The 18,891-nt window shown below is 46.9% G+C and overlaps 1 protein-coding gene across 1 annotated transcript in view; it reads left to right on the forward strand.

Annotated features, from left to right (window-relative positions):
- Trafd1 (TRAF-type zinc finger domain containing 1) overlaps positions 1 to 14,549 on the forward strand; it is a gene marked incomplete at its 5' end in the record, with an annotated part of 18,741 nt that extends 4,192 nt beyond the window's left edge. The window contains 8 exons of the mRNA XM_004635996.2: positions 2,341 to 2,746; positions 4,338 to 4,544; positions 7,249 to 7,325; positions 10,641 to 10,871; positions 11,925 to 12,045; positions 12,690 to 13,014; positions 13,451 to 13,523; positions 13,686 to 14,549. Coding sequence (XP_004636053.1) covers positions 2,341 to 2,746; positions 4,338 to 4,544; positions 7,249 to 7,325; positions 10,641 to 10,871; positions 11,925 to 12,045; positions 12,690 to 13,014; positions 13,451 to 13,523; positions 13,686 to 13,748 — 1,503 coding nt within the window. The remainder of the gene's footprint in view (positions 1 to 2,340; positions 2,747 to 4,337; positions 4,545 to 7,248; positions 7,326 to 10,640; positions 10,872 to 11,924; positions 12,046 to 12,689; positions 13,015 to 13,450; positions 13,524 to 13,685) is intronic.
- Between the last annotated feature and the right edge of the window lie 4,342 nt (positions 14,550 to 18,891).

Below are 18,891 nucleotides of genomic sequence, written 5' to 3' on the forward strand. Positions count from 1 at the left end.
ATTCACCACCCCCTTCTTCTTGAACATCCACCTACCCGAGAGACATCTTAGCAGTAATTGGCATGTCATGACAAGCCGCCCATATTCAGAATACCATAATGACAGGCACTCCCAACATGAAACCACTATTACAAATTACCATTTGCAGTGCAGTAGCTTAGTTCACAGGTATCAGTATAATAATATTCCTTTATAATACTTAAAAAAAATTATTTGGTAGAGGGTCTCACTATATAGCTTGGACTTGTAGTGATCCTTCTGTCTCAACCTCCCCAGTGTTGGGATCACATGTGTGCGCCACCACCCCCAGTTTCAGTGGCTGACGTGGTGCGCCCGGAGTCCTGGGGCTGGCACAACATGGGAGACTGGAGATCTAACTCCTGGTCCTTGTGCTTGCCAGGCAGGTGCTTAGACTGCTGAGCTATCTCCCCAGCCCCAATATTTCTTTAAATCTATCTTTTTTTTTAATTTTATGGAAGGGTCTACAGGGTGTTCAGGGTCTTACTACTAGATCAGATTTGTAGTGATCCACCTGTTTACAGCCTCCCAAGAGCTGGGATTACAGGCACACGCCACCAGCCCAGTCTCAATCTCTGTCAGCACAACCTGGGGGTGAGGCTGGCATGTCAGGCCCAAGGATCAAACCCCTGGCCACTGCACCTGCTTGCAGGCACTTTAATCTGCTGAGCTATTTGGCGGGGGTGGGGGGAACCCTTGTTTTTAATTTTTGACAGTACTGGGGAAGGGTCTTCTCACTGAGTGATAGCCAAGTCCTTGTTTTATTATTTTTTTGAGATGATGTCACCAAGTTGCCCAGGCTAGGCATGATTTTATGATGTTCCTGTTACAGCCTCTGAGTGCTGGGATCATAGGTGTGCACCACCATGCTTGGTCAAGTATAAGAATTTTTTTTTTTTTTTTTTTTGCGGAACCGGGGATTGAACTCAGGCCCTTGTGCTTGCCAGAGAAGCACTTATTCCACTAAGCCATCTCCCCGGCCCCCTAAGTATAAGAATGTTGTCCTTCATCTGCTGAGTACATTTATACTTGTAGACTCATCTTCATTAATGATTCCATGTTTAGTAGATCTATTTGAAGCCAGTACTGAATACAAACATGAAAGTTAGATCTTTTAGAATATTTTGCTGAGTTTACACACCTATAATATTTAAATGATAGAACTTAACAAAAAAAAGGGATACAGATGAATATCCATTTTGTATCTGTGTATTCAAAGTGGTTAGGATAGATATATAGTTACATTCTCTAATGAATAGAGGGATTTATTCTAATGGTGTTTGTAAATAGGATATCATGTCCGCATCTTGTACAGCAATTAACCACTAGGAAGAATGTATGCAATGTGTTAATTATTGAAACTGTCCTACCATTTGGTTTGAAAATGTCTCATTGCTATTTGTTTCTCAATAAAATTATGGAAAAAAAAAAAAAAGAAATTTAGAAAAAGCTAATGTCTTTGTAAAGGGAATGTGCCTTCCTCTTATTGGCAGCTTGAGACTGAGTTGGAAGTGTAAGGGGAAATTGTTGGGAAAAAATCTGAATTGCTTTTTTCTCGTACTGGGGATTGAACTCAGGGATGCTGTATTACAGAGCTACATGTGGAGCCTTTTTTATTTTGAGCTGCTCTCCCTGACTTGTTCAAATTGATCTCAAACTTGTGATCCTCCTGCATTAGTCTCCCAAATAGCTTGGGTTATAGGCATGCACCATCATACCCAGCTTTTATCTGTGTTACTGGTTTTTCAGTTCAGGCTAATTGTGGATTACTTTGTTATGTGTTTTTGTAACACAAAATGATGTAACAGGAGTTTTATTTCCTTGTGGTAGAAGCAAAAGGAGAACCTGACTTTTATTTTATTTTATTTATTTATTTATTTATTTATTTTTTGGTGGAACCGGGGATTGAACTCAGGCCCTTGCGTTTGCCAGGCAAGCGCTTATTCTACTGAGCCATCTCCCCGGCCCTGTGACTTTTAAATACAGTATTAGAAAGCTTAACAAGCAAAGCTAAGGTTGATAGATGTCTCCTGCCCAACCCAGGGCCTCAAGCATGGTAAAGCAAATGGCTGTCACTGAGCTGCATCCCCAGCCCAGAGAAGATTGAAGTGACGGTTTTTGCTTTCTTCTTTTTGTATTAAAATAGTTTCTTGCTAGGTATGGTGGTGCATGCCTCTAATCCCAGCACTTGGGATCTTGAGGCAGGAGGATCACTGTGTAGCCTGATGCACATAGTGAGTTTAAAGCCAGTGTGAACTACATAGTGAGACTCTTTCTCAACAGAACAGCCCCCGTATTAACCGCCTTACTACTCTGTTTCAGGAGACTGAGTGCCCTCTGCGGCTTGCTCTCTGCCAGCACTGTGATTTGGAACTTTCTGTTCTCAAACTGAAGGAACATGAAGATTACTGTGGTGCGCGGACAGAGCTGTGTAGCAGCTGTGGGCGCAATGTCCTTGTGAAAGATCTGAAGACTCACCCTGAAGTCTGTGGGAGACGGGAGGAGGAAAAGAGAAATGAGGGTGCGGTACCTCCAAATACATATGAAGAGTCTTGGGGTCAAGGTGGAATCTGGATTGCATCCCAGCTCCTTAGACAAATTGAGGCACTGGACCCACACACAAGGCTACCTCGAAGGCACCTGCAAGCCCTGGAGTCAGACCTTTTCCACAGTAGGACTGCCAACCAAAGGAACATGACAGCGCATTTTCCAGTTGAGAATAATCTATGTGAGTTGTGCCTGGAGTTAGAAAATGATGTAGTATCAAAATTTCAGGGAGCTAAGTGTGGGCACATGGTTGTAATCCCAGCTCTCTGGAGGCTGAGGCAGGAGAATTACAAGTTAGAGGCCAACCTAAACTATATATATATATAGTGAGTTTGTAGCTGGCCTAAACTACATACTGAGACCCTGTTCTAAGTCCCAAGGTAATTGGAAACTGGGGTGTAGTGGGCCAAATAGATCTTTTTTTTTTTTTGCAGAACCAGGGATTGAACTGAGGCCCTTGAACTTGCCAGGCAAGCGCTTATTCTACTGAGCTATCTCCCCAGCCCCAAATAGATCTTAATTATAGAAACCTGACTATAGCAGGTTAGTATTAGAACACCTAACTTTCCTATTAAGTGGGAATAATAGAACCTTTTTACTATTAAGTTACAGTTAGAGTTGATCATGATGATGAGAGTACTAAAAGTAGCTGACTCTTGCCAGGTGTGGTGGCACATGCCTCTAACTCCAGCACTTGGAGGCTGAGGCAAGAGGATCTCCATGAGTTTGAGTGCAGCCTCGGCTACAGAGTGAGCTCAAGGCCAGTCAGAACTAAGTACTGAGATCCTGTCTGAGTAACAAAAAAGAAAAGCTGACTGTTACATTGTGTGAACTTCAGTGTTTGTAGAGTGCTTTACATGTATTAACTCATTTAATTTTCCGAATAATGATAGGGTAGGTAATTGGTACAGTTGAGGTTTGAATTCAGGCAGTCTGACCTTTTTTTTTAAAGAGACCCTGTCTTTATTTATTTATTTAATTTATTTATTTATTTTTGTGTGTGGCCAGCTCAGCCCACCAGGGGGCGGGGCTGGCTGGCATGTGGTGATGGGGGATTGAACCGTGGTCACTGTGCTTTGCTAAGCTTGTTCTAAGTAGGTGCTTTAGACCGCTGAGCCATCTCACCAGCCCATCAGGCAGTCTGACCTTATGCTTGGAAAATGTTGGGCAAATTGCTATAAGCTCAGTAATATTCCTTTTTTTAAAATGACTTTTAAAAATATTATTTAGTCATTTGTTTATTTGTTACATGGTCCTGCTAAGCAGTTCAGACTCATAATGATCCTGGGGAGACTGTCTCAATCTCCCCAGTGCTGGGATTACAAGTGTGCACCACCGTGTTCATGTCATGGGGCCCACATGGTGTGTCGGGGGTTCTGAAGTGGCAGGGCATGTGGTACTGGGGATTGAACCCCAGTCCTTGTGCTTGCGAGGCAGGCGCTTAGACCACTGAGCTATCTCCCCAGTGCAGTAATGCTTTTTTTTTTTTTTTTTTTTTGAACTGGGGATTGAACTCAGACCCTTGTGCTTGCCAGGCAAGCGCTTATTCTACTGAACCATCTCCCCAGCCCCTGCTGCTTTTAATAATACACTATTAAAATAGTAACAGAGCCTGGTCTCATAGCAGGCAATATTCAGAGACCCATGAGAATGAGGTCAAAGGTGGTCATGGTGGAGTTGTGTGCATTTTGAGCCTTGACCATTTGCTAGGCGTGGACTTGAGGGGCAGCAGCGTCACCAGTGTGTCCTGAGTACTGCTTGCTCTTTTTCAGTTGAAGAACAAGAAAGGCAGGAAAGGAATAGAGGCCAGAACCCCCCCTCAAAGGGTGGCGAAGATTCTGCAAACTGGGACTTCATGTTGGCCCTAAGTCTGCAGAATGAGGGCCAGGCCACCAGCATGGCAGAACAGGACTTCTGGAGGGCTGTGTGTGAGGCAGACCAGGCTCATGATGGTCCCCATTCTCAGAATGACATAAAGGGTAGGTTTGCCTATTCTGCACTAGCTTCTCTCTAATTTTTGTTAGTCTTTGTACAACTCACATGAACATGAAAGATTTCAATGGGATTAGAATTTGCTTGTTTTTGGTTTGCTTTTTTTGTTTTCCCAACTTTTAAATGTCAGAATATAGTTGGCCAAGGTGGTATGTGTCTTTCATCCCAGCCGCTTAGGGGGCTGAGGTGGGTGGGGTGGCGTATTTGAGGTCAGCTGGACAACACAGTGATAGCTCATTTTGAAAAAAATAAGTGGAGTGCAGATCTACTGTCTGCTCAGCAATTTAATACCATACCTATCTTTATATAGCATTTTGCCTGAGCCAGTTGAGAGTAAGTCATGGGGCATTTTATGCTTAAATACTTCATTATATGTCTCTTGACAAGTATTTTCTGTGTAAATGCAATAAATGTACCTCTCAGGAAATTTAACATAAATTCTCTACTTCAATATTAAATCCTTTAGGACATTTGTTTTAATCTCTTTATCTTTTTTGCGGGGGGGGGGGTACCAGGAAACAAACTCAGGACCTTGGGCTTGCCAGGCAGGCACTGTGCCACTGAGGTATATAACTGGCCTCAGGTTTTTTTTTTTAATTTATATTTAGTATAGGGTCTACAGAGTCTCATTATGTAGATCGGACTTGTAGTGATCCTCCTGTTTACAGCCTCCCAAGCGCTAGGATTATAGGCGCGCACCCCCCATGACCAGTCTCAGTCACCTGTCTCAGCACACCCTGGGGGTGGGGCCCACACAACAGGCCTGGGACTGAACTGATGGCCCTTGCATCTGCCTATGCAAGCACTATAATCCACTGAGCTATTTGGCCAGCCCTATGGCCTCAGGGTTTTTGTGCAATTTTTTTTTTTTTTCAATTTAGATTTATGTATTTTTTTGGTTTTTTGGTTTTTTTGAGACAGGGTCTCACTATGTAGTTCAGGTTGGTCTTGAACTTCCAGTGATCCTCCTGTTTGCTTCCTGAGTGCTGGGATTACAGATGTTTGCCACCACGCCCAGCTACACTTTTGTTAAGAATGCTCATTGGCGCGTCTGAGTCTTTCTTGAGGTGTCAGCTTGTCTTGTTATTCACTGTTACACAGGTAGCTTTTCTCTTTGTGAGAGCCCCTTGGGAGGGAGCATTGTAAGATTGGTGGGTATGGAATATTTGCGGTCGTATCTGGCCATTTTGGTACTCATGTTTCTTGCTTGATTCAGATATTACTAAGGTTATTATAAGTTGGTGAATTTTCTTCTTTGTATCTTTTTATTTTTCATAACAAGGTCTCATGTAGTTCAGGCTGATCTTGGACTCACTGTGTAGCCCAGACAGGGCTTAGACTTGCTGCAGTATTCCTGCCCAGCACCCAGTGCTAGGATTATAGGTGTGCACCAACATTCCCAGCTATCCTTTATATTTACTAGTTCCCATTTTTCCAATTTTCCACTCCCACACCATTTAAAAACAAAGGAATTTCTCTTTTAGTATTGTTGGGCTTATGGATTAGAGTCAGTTTTTAGGGACATAGGCCTTGGGTTCAGTTCCAATTACTTTTTTTTTTATTTTATTTTTTAAAATGTTTCAGGGCTGATGAGATGGCTCAGTGGTCTAAGGCACCTACTTAGAACAAGCTGCAACAAAGCATATGGACCGCGGTTCAATCCCCCAGCACCACATGCCAGCCAGCCCAGCCCCCTGGTGGGCTGAGCTGGCCACACACACACACACACACACACACACACACAAATAAATAAAAAATTAAAAAAAAAAAAAAAGTTTCATTTTATTTATTTATTTTTTGTGGCCAGCTCAGCCCACCTGGGGGCTGGGCTGGCTGGCATGTGGTGCTGGGGGATCAAACCGCGGTCCCTGTGCTTTGCTAAGCTTGTTCTAAATAGGTGCGCTAGACCACTGAGCCATCTCACCAGCCCCAGTTCCAATTACTTAACCCAAGGAAAAGAAGGCAGCTTAAAAAAAAAAAAAGCAGCTTATATTTTAAATAAAATAAGTTAGGAAAAAAAAAAGGTCAGATAGTTAATGGTAATACTCCCTTCTGAATCTCTTGTGTAGAAACTATCCTCAGGTATTTGAATGATGTATGTAAAATTACAATACTCATTGTAAGATTATAAGGACCTGAAAATTAAATAGCTCTCCAAACTGTCATTTTCCTTCATTCCACTATATGGATAATGACTTGAAGAACTGTAGAACTACTTTTTAACATTTTGTTCCTTTAGATGAAATAGTGATTAGTCCTGACTCAGACATCAGCTTTTTTTTTTTTTTTTTAGCAGTACTGGGCCTTGTACCCAGAGCCTTCTCATTAAACCAATCCCCAGCTCATATTTATTTACTTTTTTGAGATATGAGTCTCACTGTGTAATTCAGGCTGCCCTTGAACTCACTATCCTCCTGCCTCAGCCTCCCATGTGCTGGGTTACAGGTGTGTATCATCATACCTGGTACTATTTAATTTTGAGATAGGGTCTTGCTAAGTTCAGTTGCCTGGGGAGGGCCCAATTTTGTGGTTCTCCTACTGCAGGCTCCCAGAGTGCTAAGATTTTAGGTATGTACCACCCTGCTTGGCTCTATAATCAAACTGTTCTGTAAAACTCCAGAAGGGGAATAAAAGTTGAAGTCAAGTTGGTTTTCATTCCATTTGAGCCTAACCATGTGGCCTGCTATCTAGGTACAGCTGACAAGACCATGTTGCCTTGTGAGTTTTGTGAGGAGCTCTACCCAGAGGAACTGCTGATTGACCATCAGGTGTGTTGAACATTAACTGTATAATGTTTTGTTTTGCTTTGCTTTGTTTTGTTTTGTTTTGTGACAGGGTCTTACTATGTAGTCTTTGCTGGCCTCAGACTTGGGGCAATGGTCCTGCCTCAGCCTCCGAAGTGCTGGGATTACAAGCATGTGCCACCATACCAGGCAACTGGTAGGCTTTAAGTAGGAATGTGAGTAGGCCCTATGTGATGCAAACTTTCATGTATTTATTTTTAGTTGTTTTTTTCTTTTTTTTTTGAGACAGGGTCTTGCTGTATAGTTCAGGCTGTCCCTGAATTCACTATATAGCCCAGGGTGGCCTCTAATTTGTGACAGTCCTCCTGCCTCTGCCTCCCTGGTGCTGGGATTATAGGCATGAACCACAACATCCAGCTTTTTTTTTAATTGTTTAAAAATTTTTCTTAAGAGCTAGATGTAGTGGTGTACACTTAGAGTCCCAACACTTTGAGGCTGGTTAGGAGGATCATCATGAGTTTGAGGCCAGTCTGAGCTGCATAGCGAGTTTAGGGCCAACCTGGACTATAACGCAAGATCCTATTTCAAAAAAATCATAGAGAAAAAACAAAACTTCTTACTGCATTTGTGGTACGTAATGAATATGTTCACTGTGAGGAAATGGTGCATATGCATATTACATTAGTCCTTTTTATTGCCCCTTCCCCTTCCCTCCTCGCCTTCTTCCTGTAGCCCTACATCTGTTTTCTTTCTTTCTTTTTTTTTTTTAATTAATTTATTTTGTGTGTGTGTGGCCAGTTCAGCCCAGCACGGGGGTGGGGCTGGCTGGCATGTGGTGCTGGGGGATTGAACCGCGGTCCCTTGTGCTTTGCTAAGCTTGTTCTAAGTAGGTGCTTTAGACCACTGAGCCATCTCACCAGCCCCCTAGATCTGTTTTCTATCTGCAAAAGACCTACCTCCCTATTTCCTATGGCGTTTTATTTCGTTGAGCAAATTTTTAATACCATGCCTGTGGTGGGAATAGCAACTGTTCTTCCTATGGTGTAACTGACATGGATGTGGAATCTCAGCTTTGTTTCCACTTAGAAAAAGTAATGCTTGGGGCTGGGGAGATAGCTCAGTAGAATAAGCGCTTGCTTGGCAAGCACAAAGGCCTGAGTTCAATCCCCGGTTCCGAAAAAAAAAAAAAAAAGAAAAAGTAATGCTCGTCCCAGCAGCGCCAGTGGTCTCATCCCAGCGGACTTGCTGTGTGGCGCTAACTGGTTGTACATCTCTTCTGAAGCCACAGTTTGAATTATGAGAGCTCTACTGAAGCCCTTCCTGCATCTTACTTTCTCTGCCTGAAGGTGCACGCCAGTACTTGCTCAACACACCCAGCTACATAGACCCTAACCTGTCCGCTGGGCGTGGGTGTGACTTTCAGGACATCATCTTTAGGGAGCCTCTGCAGGTCAGGTCAGGGTTGTACCTGTGTGCCAGTTTTCTGATAGCCTTTCACCTTGGAAGTTGGTCTCCATCCAGTTGGGCTGAGTTCCCTGGGAGTAAGTTCTAGATTTTCCTTAGTTTCTAAATTTCTTATTACCTGGTATATAGAAGGTATGAAATCTTTTTTTTTTTTTTTTTTTTTGAACCAGGGATCAAACTCAGGCCCTTGTGTTTGCCAGGGAAGCGCTTATTTCACTGAGCTATTTCCCCGGCCCCTGAAATCATTTTTGAATGATTGAAAGTTCTGGAGCCATGCAGGAATGATGAGAGGACAGTTCTTACAGGGGCAACCACTAGGTCTCCTTGACAGTCTTTGGTCTGTCCTTTGGCCTTGTCTCTCCCCCCCCCCCCCGTAGTTTTTTGAGATAAGGTCTCATTGTATAGTTCAGGCTGACCTTGAACCCCTGGCAGTCCTCCTGCCTCAATCTCCTGAGTGGAATTATAGGTGTATGCCACCATGCCTGGCTCATCTGGCATTTCTTTTTTTGCTTTTGTTTTTTGAAACAGGAATGCTTGTGGTTGAGACTGGCCATGATTTCACTATGTAGCCCAAAATGCCCTTGAGCTCCCTGCGATCCTCTTGCCACCTGCTTCCCAAGTGCTGGAATTACAGGTGTTCATTTTCATGTCTGGCTTGCTTTTTTTTTTTTTTGTATACCAGGGATGGAACTTGGGACCTTGCGCTTGCCACGCAGGAGCTTGTGCCTCTGAGCCATCTGCCCAGCTCGTGTCTGACTTTCTAAGACCACTAAGTAATTCCTGTACTGTAGATGATGGAGCATACCTTCCTTTATAGATGGAAAGATGTGCTTTGTTTTTGAGCTGGAAATCAAACTCAGGTCCTTATACTTGCCAGGCAGGAACTTTGCCTCTGAGCTATATCCCTGGCCAAGATGTGCTATTTGAATACCTCAATTTTTTTTTTTTTTTTTCTTTCAATGTGTTTAGCATAGGGTCTCACTACACAGATCGGACTTATAGTGATTCTTCTGTTTTTCAGCCTCCCAAGCTGGATTACAGGCCTGCACCACCATGCTCTGTCTCATTTGAAGTCTCAGTATGCCCTGGGGGTGGGACTGGCACTGCAGGCCTGGGTTTGAACCTCTGGCCCCTGCATCTGCCTAAGCAGATGCTTTAATCCACTGAGCTATCTGGCCAGCCCTGGATACCTCTTAATTTTTGTTTGGGGAGCCATGTAGGAATATTTAACAAAGATAGTGAAGAGTATTTGAATTTGGGCCCCTCTTTTACTGTATTGCACCAGGACTTTTAGAAACTTTTAAATTTTTTTGTAGTGTTTTAAAAAGAATAGTTGGGCTCAGGATGTAACTCAGCAGAAGAGCATCTGCCTGACAGGCTCACGGTCCTGAGTTTGATTCCAGTACCAAAAAAAAAAAAATCATCCAGATCCCAAGCCAAGGGATGGACCAGCACTGAGGCAGGAGAATCATCAACTTGAGACCAGCTTGATCTATATAGCAAGATCCTGTCTTTAAATAATAATAATAATAATAATAATAATAATAATAATATGGGGCTAGTGAGATAGCTCAGGGAACTAAGTGCCTGCTTAGGTAATCACAAGGACTGGGGTGTGATCCCTAGCACCACATGCCACATCAGCCCAGCCTCTGGGCACGCTGAGCTGGCCACCAAGACTAGGCGTGGTGACACATACCTGCAATCCCAGCACTTGGGAGGCTGAAAACAGGAGGGTCACTATGAGTCCGAGCTGGGTAGTGAGACCCTGTACGAAATACATTTAAAAAAAAATGGCTTGTGGAAAATACTTTAGGAATGTAGTTTTTTTTCCTTAACACCTAATTTATTTAATTTTTTTATTTTCTTTTACAGACAAGTTGTAACCCTTCACGTGCCTTACCTTTGCTCAGTACTGGAAGCTCTCCCCCGAGGCGGGAGGAGGATCCTGATGTCATCTTCCAGAGCTTCCTGCAGCAGGCTACAAATAATCAGTTGGACTCTTTGATGGGCCTGAGTGACTCAGCCCCTGTGGGAGACAGTATCATCATCCCATGTGAATTTTGTGGGGTACAGCTGGAAGAAGAGGTGCTATTTCATCATCAGGTTAGAGCCCTTAGAGGACTCATCTACCTGACTCTGTGCTAACCTTCTGTGAGTGAATTTGTGGCTTCCTAAGCCAAGAACAGCATTTTAGCTTTAGGGCGCATTCGAATACACACCTGGCTTGTGGCTATGTCAGGTCCTGTGAGCCAGCTACCTGAGGTACCCACTGCTTCAGGCCTAGACTGAACCACCAGATCTGGAGTTAAGGACATAAGAGCAAGGACTCTACCTGAGCAGGCATGGAGGCCTTGCAGGCCAGGTTTATGTAAGTCTCCCTGAGGCCTCTGTTTGCTCAGGAAGATTCTTACCATGTGCCTTTTGACACTTGGATTTTAGGAGGTCCGGAGGCCCAGTTCTACCTTTGCCCTCTGACTGGCTTTAGGTGGATCCTCTTGTATCTTCCTGGGGATAACGAGAGAGTTGGACTAGATAATTTGAAGCTGTTTTTCAGCTTTTCTAGTCTTGGATTCTCATTCCCATTTACTGGAAAATACATTTTCTGCTTAATCTTATTATGAAGAGCTACTAAAATATGTCCTTCCTTGATGTTAGTATAGCATACATTTCATTTCTGTAAGAAACACTTCTCTTTTTTTTTTTTTTTTTTTGGTACCTGGAATTGAACTCAGGCCCCCCTTTTGCTTTTGGATCTAGAAGTTGACGGGGTCAGGGATATAGCTCAGTGGTACAGCGCTGCCTGGCAAGCACAAGGTCATGAGTTTCATTCCTGGTACCAAAAAGAAAGAAAAGAAGTAGTAGATAACTGCTGGTTGCCTGCTAGAAGAGACTGTGAAATAAGCCAGCGTGTGTGGTCAGAGCATAGGTGTGCTCTACCTATGACTCCTGGGACCAGGCCTTCATCTCTAGCCACATCAGAAAGAGCTCCTGCCAGTGCCTCAGGTGCTTCCAGGCGTGGCTTCTCCACTCCAGCGATGCCTAGGACTTTCATAGTAGTTGTCAGAGTGTCTCTTAGATGGGCTGTGATCAACCCATCTGCTCTTCTTCCCTTTCTTCACTCTCCATTCTGAGGTATTAAGTTTAGCTTTCTTTTAGGACCAGTGTGACCAACGCCCGGCCACAGCCAGCCACCATGTGATGGAGGGGATTCCTCAGCAGGACTCCCAGCCTCACGCGACCTCACCAGAGCTGCCCAGGAGGCGTGTCAGACACCAGGGTAAGAGTCAAGGCTGCAGTCCACTCCCTTTGCTTATCTGCACTAAAGTGGCCCCTTGTATCCTGGGTTAGCAAGCCCCCTCCAAGGGCTCCTGCACTAATTTTGGGCCCACATTATACTGTTTTGCTGAATGTAGATTAGGTGGCAGTGGGTTTAGGTACAGTCATGTGACACACTCATAGTGCTTCTGTGCCATAGGTGTCAGTGCACTTTATTGTTATTTCTGAACATCATGACTGAGTCATGAGGCAAGTCAGTTGTTTTTGAAACTTAAAAAAGGTAGCTAGAAAGTATATTTGAAGGTTTGCTCTCACACTGTTGCGGAACAAGTAGGAGGGTGTCTGTATTTGAGGAATCAGGTAATTAATGTGGAGAGAACTAAGTGTTCTCTCCAGGGATGTGGTCGCCAGTGTTAACTTAGGGGTGAGCACTGTAGTTGTCTTGTATCTAGAACATTTTGTTTCTGCCCACCCTGAATCCAGCACTAATAGCACGAGCACACTTTCCCTAAAGCTCACCAGGAGATGGCTCAGTGGAATAAGCGCTTCCCTGGCAAGCGCAAGGGCCTGAGTTCAGTCCGGGTTCCGCCAAAAGAAAAACAAAAGAAAAAAATCCATAAAGCTCTAACTATTTTCTCTTTCCAGGAGACCTGTCTTCTGGTTACATGGATGATATCAAGCAGGAAGCAGCTAGAGGCTCCACCAGCAATGCGGCGGAGAACATGACAACCAGCTGTACCCAAATGTCAGATCCCACATCAGCCCCCAGATCTGGTTGCCAGCCCAGCCCTCCCCGGGTGGTGAAGCTCAGCAACTCAGATAGCCAGGGCGCCCGGGGGCGGAATCGAAACGGCCCCATTGGGGCCCAGGCTGCTGCGCCTGCTCCGGGGATGCACTCCATGCGCAGTCTGTATCCAGAAAGCCTTGTGCCCTCTTTCTCTCGAGGGCCTGTAGGGAGGCATGGAGCCAGGTGAGAATCAGTCTGGAAATGGAGCTTGGGGTCCTGAAGAGAATGTGGGTATACAGTCTGTTCCTCCAACTCAGCCTAGATGAGTCTAAGGCCCATGGGGAGGGGGCTAGAATCCAGGGCTTCAGGCATGGGGAGACCTGCTGTGCCACTGAGCTACATACCAGCCCATGGAGAAGAGTTTGGGATTTTCCTGTACTGTCATCTGTTCCTAAAGAGTTCTTTCGGTATTGGGGAGATGGCTTAATAGAATAAGCGCTTCCCTGGCAAGCACAAGGGTCTGAGTTCAATCCCCAGTTCCACCAAAAAAAAGTTCTTTCACTGTCCATGGATTGTTTGTCTGATAGTGGAGAGCTGTGTGTGGCCTGGTAAATCCGTTTTGTTCCGAGTTTTTAGACCTTTGCTCAGGAGGTACTCAGTTTTCATCCTTTTCTTTCAGTGGTAGGAGTGAAGGTGGCAGGAGCTCCCGAGTCCCCCCTGCAGCCACCAGTTACCGTGGCAGAACTGCAAAGGTAACCTGAGTCCGAGCCCATGATGCTCACACGTGGTGGGGCTGTGCAGCTGGTGGAGCCCGAGGAGTCATGGTGATGAGCTGGCTCTGACTAGATATCTTCAGGGCCCCAGGGGGGCAGTGCTGTTGTATTTCCGTGTAAAACTTCTTTGTTTTTCCGTAGGCCAAGCCCCCAAAGCAGCAGGGAGCTGGGGATGCGGAAGAAGAGGAGGAGGAGGAGGAGTGATGGAGTCTGCGGAGACCCCTCCCCTGGGGCCCTACCTTCTATGCAGAGCAGCACCTGCCGTGGATCAGGCCCCACCTCCCTGGCTCTTTAGGCAGGGCAGATTTTCCAGATTTTAACTTTTTCTAGGTTATGGCCATTTTTTGTGTCTTTTCAGATTGTGTTGTGAAAGTTTGGGGTTTGAGGGAGGGTTAGCACGGAAACTGTTGGGAGCCAACTTTCAGCCTTAGCTGCCACTTCGGGCAGCAGTGATCACACAAGTTCTGGCCTCTGCCCACTGGGGCTCTGCCTTTTGAAATACCATCACCACTGCTTCTGGGTGCTCTGTGGTTCTGGTGGGAGGGAGAAGAGGGTTCTGGAAATCTGTAGCCACCAGTGAAGTGATTGTTTTCCCTGTGGGGGCTACCACGTGGGGCGTCTAGGTGACTCTTCTGTTACTGCTCCTGCCTGCTTCAGACTCCGGGCCCCTGGCGTGTGGAACACCTCTGAAAGTGCTCAGGCCTGTGGCACTGTTAGGGAGGAGGCCTCCAGAGAGGGGTTGGCCGGAGCTGCGTGGACTGGGGGTGTCTGAAGCTGCTTCCTTGTTGTTTGGCGTCACTGTTTCTGTTCCTGGTAGGTATTGTGGCCCCTTTGTTCTCCCTGCCCTCTGTGGAGAGTGAGGGATGCCTGTGCCCGATGGGTCATGCTGGGCTGCAGTCCCATGCTTCCTCTGAAAATCAAGCGTCAGAGCTACTTTCCCCTTTATTTTACTATAATTGCTATCAGCCTCCTTATAATAGAAATAAAATTTGTACTTGGAGTTCAGCTAAGTCTTGTACTTCCTTCTCTGAGCTCTGGAGACTCCAGGGAAGCCAGCAGGGGCAGGAGTGGCCTGGGTTGGGAGGTGCACAGGGTCCTCCAGGGCCCTCTGCCCTGCGGCTCCAGCCTGCAGCGCACAGGACATTGAAGGCACAACGCCCTTATTTCATTTGGACTTTGAAGAAACTGAGCTTGTACAGCTGCAGTCCCTGGAGATAGTCTCCAAGGACCTCAGTCCTGCGAGTAGATGGGCACGGCTGGAAGCCCCCCACCCCCCATGCCTCCTGGTTTGCATAGCACCATCTAGGATCGGGTGTCATTGGCGCTCACATGTGCCAACCCTCTGTTGGGGACAGCACGAGTTCTCCCACTTCTTGGAAGGGCCAGGACTCTGCAAAGAATCGTCCTGGGAAGAGCCAGACCGGAAGGCAATTCCTTCAGTTTTGAGGTTCCTCGTATGTCAGGAGGCACTTACTCCTCACATGTCAGGGAGGCCTTTCTGACAGATGCAGCCAGAGGGTGGACATGCAGGGCTTCTGGTGGCCTGGAAAGCCCTGAGGACTTGGCGGAGAGACCAGGACAGTGGTGACTTCCCCACATCTGCCAGAGAATTCTGTCACCCACCACTGCCTTCAGTATAGTGAGACCTGCCCAGAAGCAACCTTAATTCCTCTCCCCATGTTGAATTAGGTAACTGGCTAAGTAACACTGGGCTGGCTTGTGCTTTTTAGTAAAATGGGGTTTCTAATGTTTTGCAATGGAGATACATTTTAAGAGTAGTACTTAAAACAGGCAAATACAGCTACAGAGTTAAGTCCCTTGTCTTCCCCCCAAATCACTTCCAAAATCACTACATTTGGTTTTTAAGCTATTTGTTCTAATTTCCATACCTGGCATGGCTGTTACTTTTGAAAAATTGATTCTGGGCTTCCTGGCATATGCCTGTAGTCACAATACTTGGGAGGCTGTGGCAGGAGGATTGCTGTGAGTTGGAAGCCAGCCTGGGCTTGATAGTGAGTTCAAGGCCAGTTTAAACTTACATAGCAAGACCCTGTCTCAAGAAAAAGGGGGAGTGGATATGTAAAACATGACATCTAACATTTTAATCAATTTAAAGTTTAGACTACCAACCGGGCATGGTGGTGTGTGCCTGTGATCCCAGCACTCAGCTGAGGCAGGAGGATCATTTTGAGTTTGAGACCAGCCTGGCTTACAAATTGAGCTCAAGGCCAGCCTGAACTGCATGCTGAGAGCCTGTCTCAAAACGACAAAAAGGTTATAGTGGCACCAAGTGTATGTTACTTGTCAGGTTGCAGCCATCACCATTTCCAGAATTTTGATCCCCAAAAACCTCAGTACCTGCTAACCAGACCCCGAGCACAAGTCTGATTTGGGCAGATCTGCCTCTCCTCTCCTCCTGCACTATTTGAAAGGTATTTTTGTTAGGATACAGGGTTGTAGGTTGATAGTATTTTTCCTTTTAATGGCCTAATGTGGGTCCACTGTCTCTGAGTTTGCCTTCCCCCTAGGACACATCTGCTGTTTTCATCTCTGACTTCCCCTGCCTCCCGCGCCCGTCGTGGGATGGTGCATGTTTCTGTTTGGTTTTCGTGGTGGGGATCGGACTCGGGGCCTTTGCACTGGGCTACGTCCGCAGCCCTTTTTATATTTTTGAGAAAGCTAAGTCATCACCGTGCCCACTTGTGATCCTCATGCCTCGGCCTCCTGGAGTGTGGCAGTTGCAGGTACGTGCCGTCATTCCTGGCTAATACTTTGTCTTGTACTTCTGTGGTTGTGATTTGGGGGTCTTCCCTCTGCACTCGCGTGTCTTGGCACACTGCGGCTCCTAGTTCTTGCCAGAGGGAATCGGCTCGCCCGCCCCGCCCACCCGCATCTGCAGGCCTTCCCTCGGGCTGCGAGCAAGATCTGCCTGCCTTGCTCAGCAGGAGTGGGGATGGGACGGTCCCTTGCTGGACTTTCCCCATTTTAGTCTCATCTTTCCCTCAAGGTCTAGGAGATGGAATTGTCAGCTTTTTCTCCACAATATTTTTTGGGGGCCTGGGGGTACTGGGAATTGAACTCAGGACCTTGCACTTGCCAGGCAGGTGCGTAAGCCCCTGGCCACAACATCAGTTCCGATCTTCAGTTTCGATGCTGACATGAACTTCTATTCCTGTTTTTTGGCATACTGGGCCTCAAATTCTTCCCCTTAGACCTTAATTTAAAGGGTGCAAATAACCTTGCCTCCTATTGTATGCTGGCTGAACCATCAGTGCTACTGGGGATTGAGCCCAGGGCCTGTGCACTGAGCTACATTTCCAGGCCTTTTTATTTTGGGACAAGGTCCCCCTAATCGGTAAATTCCTTATATTAGGCTCAGACTTGTGACCCTCCTGCCTCAGCCTCCCAGGGTGTTGGGCTTGCATTTTTTTTCCTTCAGCAGTCTTCATTCAGAAATTGTGGACTGAAATTGCACATTTGGTTCCTTAAGGGTGGAACATGTTTGAGTTCCTTGGGGTGTGCTTTAACAAACTATGCTGAGTAACTCCTGCCCGGAAGGATACAACTTGCTGTATCACACCTGTCACCCACCCCGACCAACGCAGCCTTCGTGCTTCCGCCGTCACTCCCACGTCTTAGCAGGGACGGTTTGTCCCTTGGTACTGTGTTCCACGGGGTGCTTTGAGGACGAGCTGTGGCTAGGCCTTCGCCCAGTGGCCAGGCCTGGCATTGCCTGCCTGTGCTCCCTCCTCCTGTGTTCTGGCAGATGTTTCTTCGGGGTTTGTAGTAGGGGAAGGATGTGGTGGGCGGTGACAGGATGCAGATCTGCCATTGGTGGCCAGCACACTGCGCTCCTGGGCGTACTTTTCGAGAGACCCCAAGGAGACGGGGAGCCCTTGCTCCACGGCAGAGCGCAGGCCTCTCCTGACTCCAGCTCCCTGAGCGGCTGGCAGGAAGACACAGAGCAGCTGCTCCTCGCCCCACAGTGAAGATGTTCAGAGCACCGCAGCCTTTAGGGCGTGAGGGTGGAGCGAACAAGGAGGCGGCGGCAGCGGCAGCGGCAGCGGCGGCAGGATCGCCTGAGCACAGCAGCGGTGAGCAGGCCAGGGAGAGCTGAGGCGGTTCTCCCAGTGTAGACCACAGTTTCCTGGCGGTGGGAGGCTGCCTCGCAAGAGGGCGTTGCCTGCTGCTTTTGAGGGCTGCAGCGGCTGGCGGCGAGCTTGGGGGCGGGGCAAGAACCACGTCAAGTGCAAACTGTGATAATTAGAAACAGTTTAATTCCCAGCCACTCGGGGGTGCTCAAGAATCGGAGCCATCCAGGGTCAGCCTTGGACTTGCTCAGCAAGAGCAGATGATCACACTCTTAGGGTCAGTAGGAATTAGATGAAGGGTATTTATTGGTGTGACTTTTGTCCTGTAGTGAGCTTCCTTTACACAGCAGAGTGTAAATAGCATCAGATTGAATGAAAAGTCTGTTAAATGCAACCATAAATAATTATAATAAATATACATCAAGTAACTTTACAGCACACATTTTTTAGGGCCAAGGTTTGGATCCGTCTGGACCTCTGCTCTCTGGGAGAAGCAGCTGAGCTAGCAGCAGATCCCATGTCTTACGGCTGTCACTATCGCACGATGGCCCACCGAAGCTTCCTGAACTCCTCGAGGAGGTGACTGGCAGAATTCCAGTCCATTCACAGGATGCAAGGGGCCGGGAACTAGGTATTTAAGGATATGGGGAGGAAAATCACTTCTAGTAAATTCAAGGGCTCTTTCATTATGCACAAAAGAAATCAGAGGATCCTTGTTTTCAGGAACACAGTCCTGATGTGACCCCCGCCAAGGGGGCTATGGCCCCCAGGAAGCAGCAGTGACCATCTTTCTGAGCAGGGGACCTGCTTGTGGCACTCCCCTGCAGGTGACTCCTGTACCATGCGGCTGACCGGGCCTATCAACCTTCGGCTCATCTCGCCCTCAGGTCAGGGAATCTCCTCTGCGGTGGTCCTCAGGAGATGGCTACTGGCTCTGACTGAGGCCCACTCCTTGGTGGCCCGGCCCTGCAGAGGAGGAGCGTGTCCCCTCAGCCAGCAGTCCCGCTGGCTCAGCTTTCCAACAGCATCACTAAGGACTTCTGTGTGCACAACGGTGGAGATAAATACAGCGCCGCAGTTCCGGGGAACTGACGAGGCCCGGAGCGAGTGTCCGATGGATGGTGTGTGCTGCTCAACAAAGTACCACTGGACAAGGACTCATTTGGGGCACAAATGTACTGGGCAGTGGGTGAACCTGGAGGTGGCTCAGCCCTGGCACACATGTAACTGGGGGTATGCGGGTGGGGGGCACGGAC

The sequence above is a fragment of the Octodon degus genome, unplaced genomic scaffold (genome assembly GCF_000260255.1).
Source record: "Octodon degus isolate 3935 unplaced genomic scaffold, OctDeg1.0 scaffold00076, whole genome shotgun sequence".
In the NCBI taxonomy this organism is placed as follows: domain Eukaryota; kingdom Metazoa; phylum Chordata; class Mammalia; order Rodentia; family Octodontidae; genus Octodon; species Octodon degus.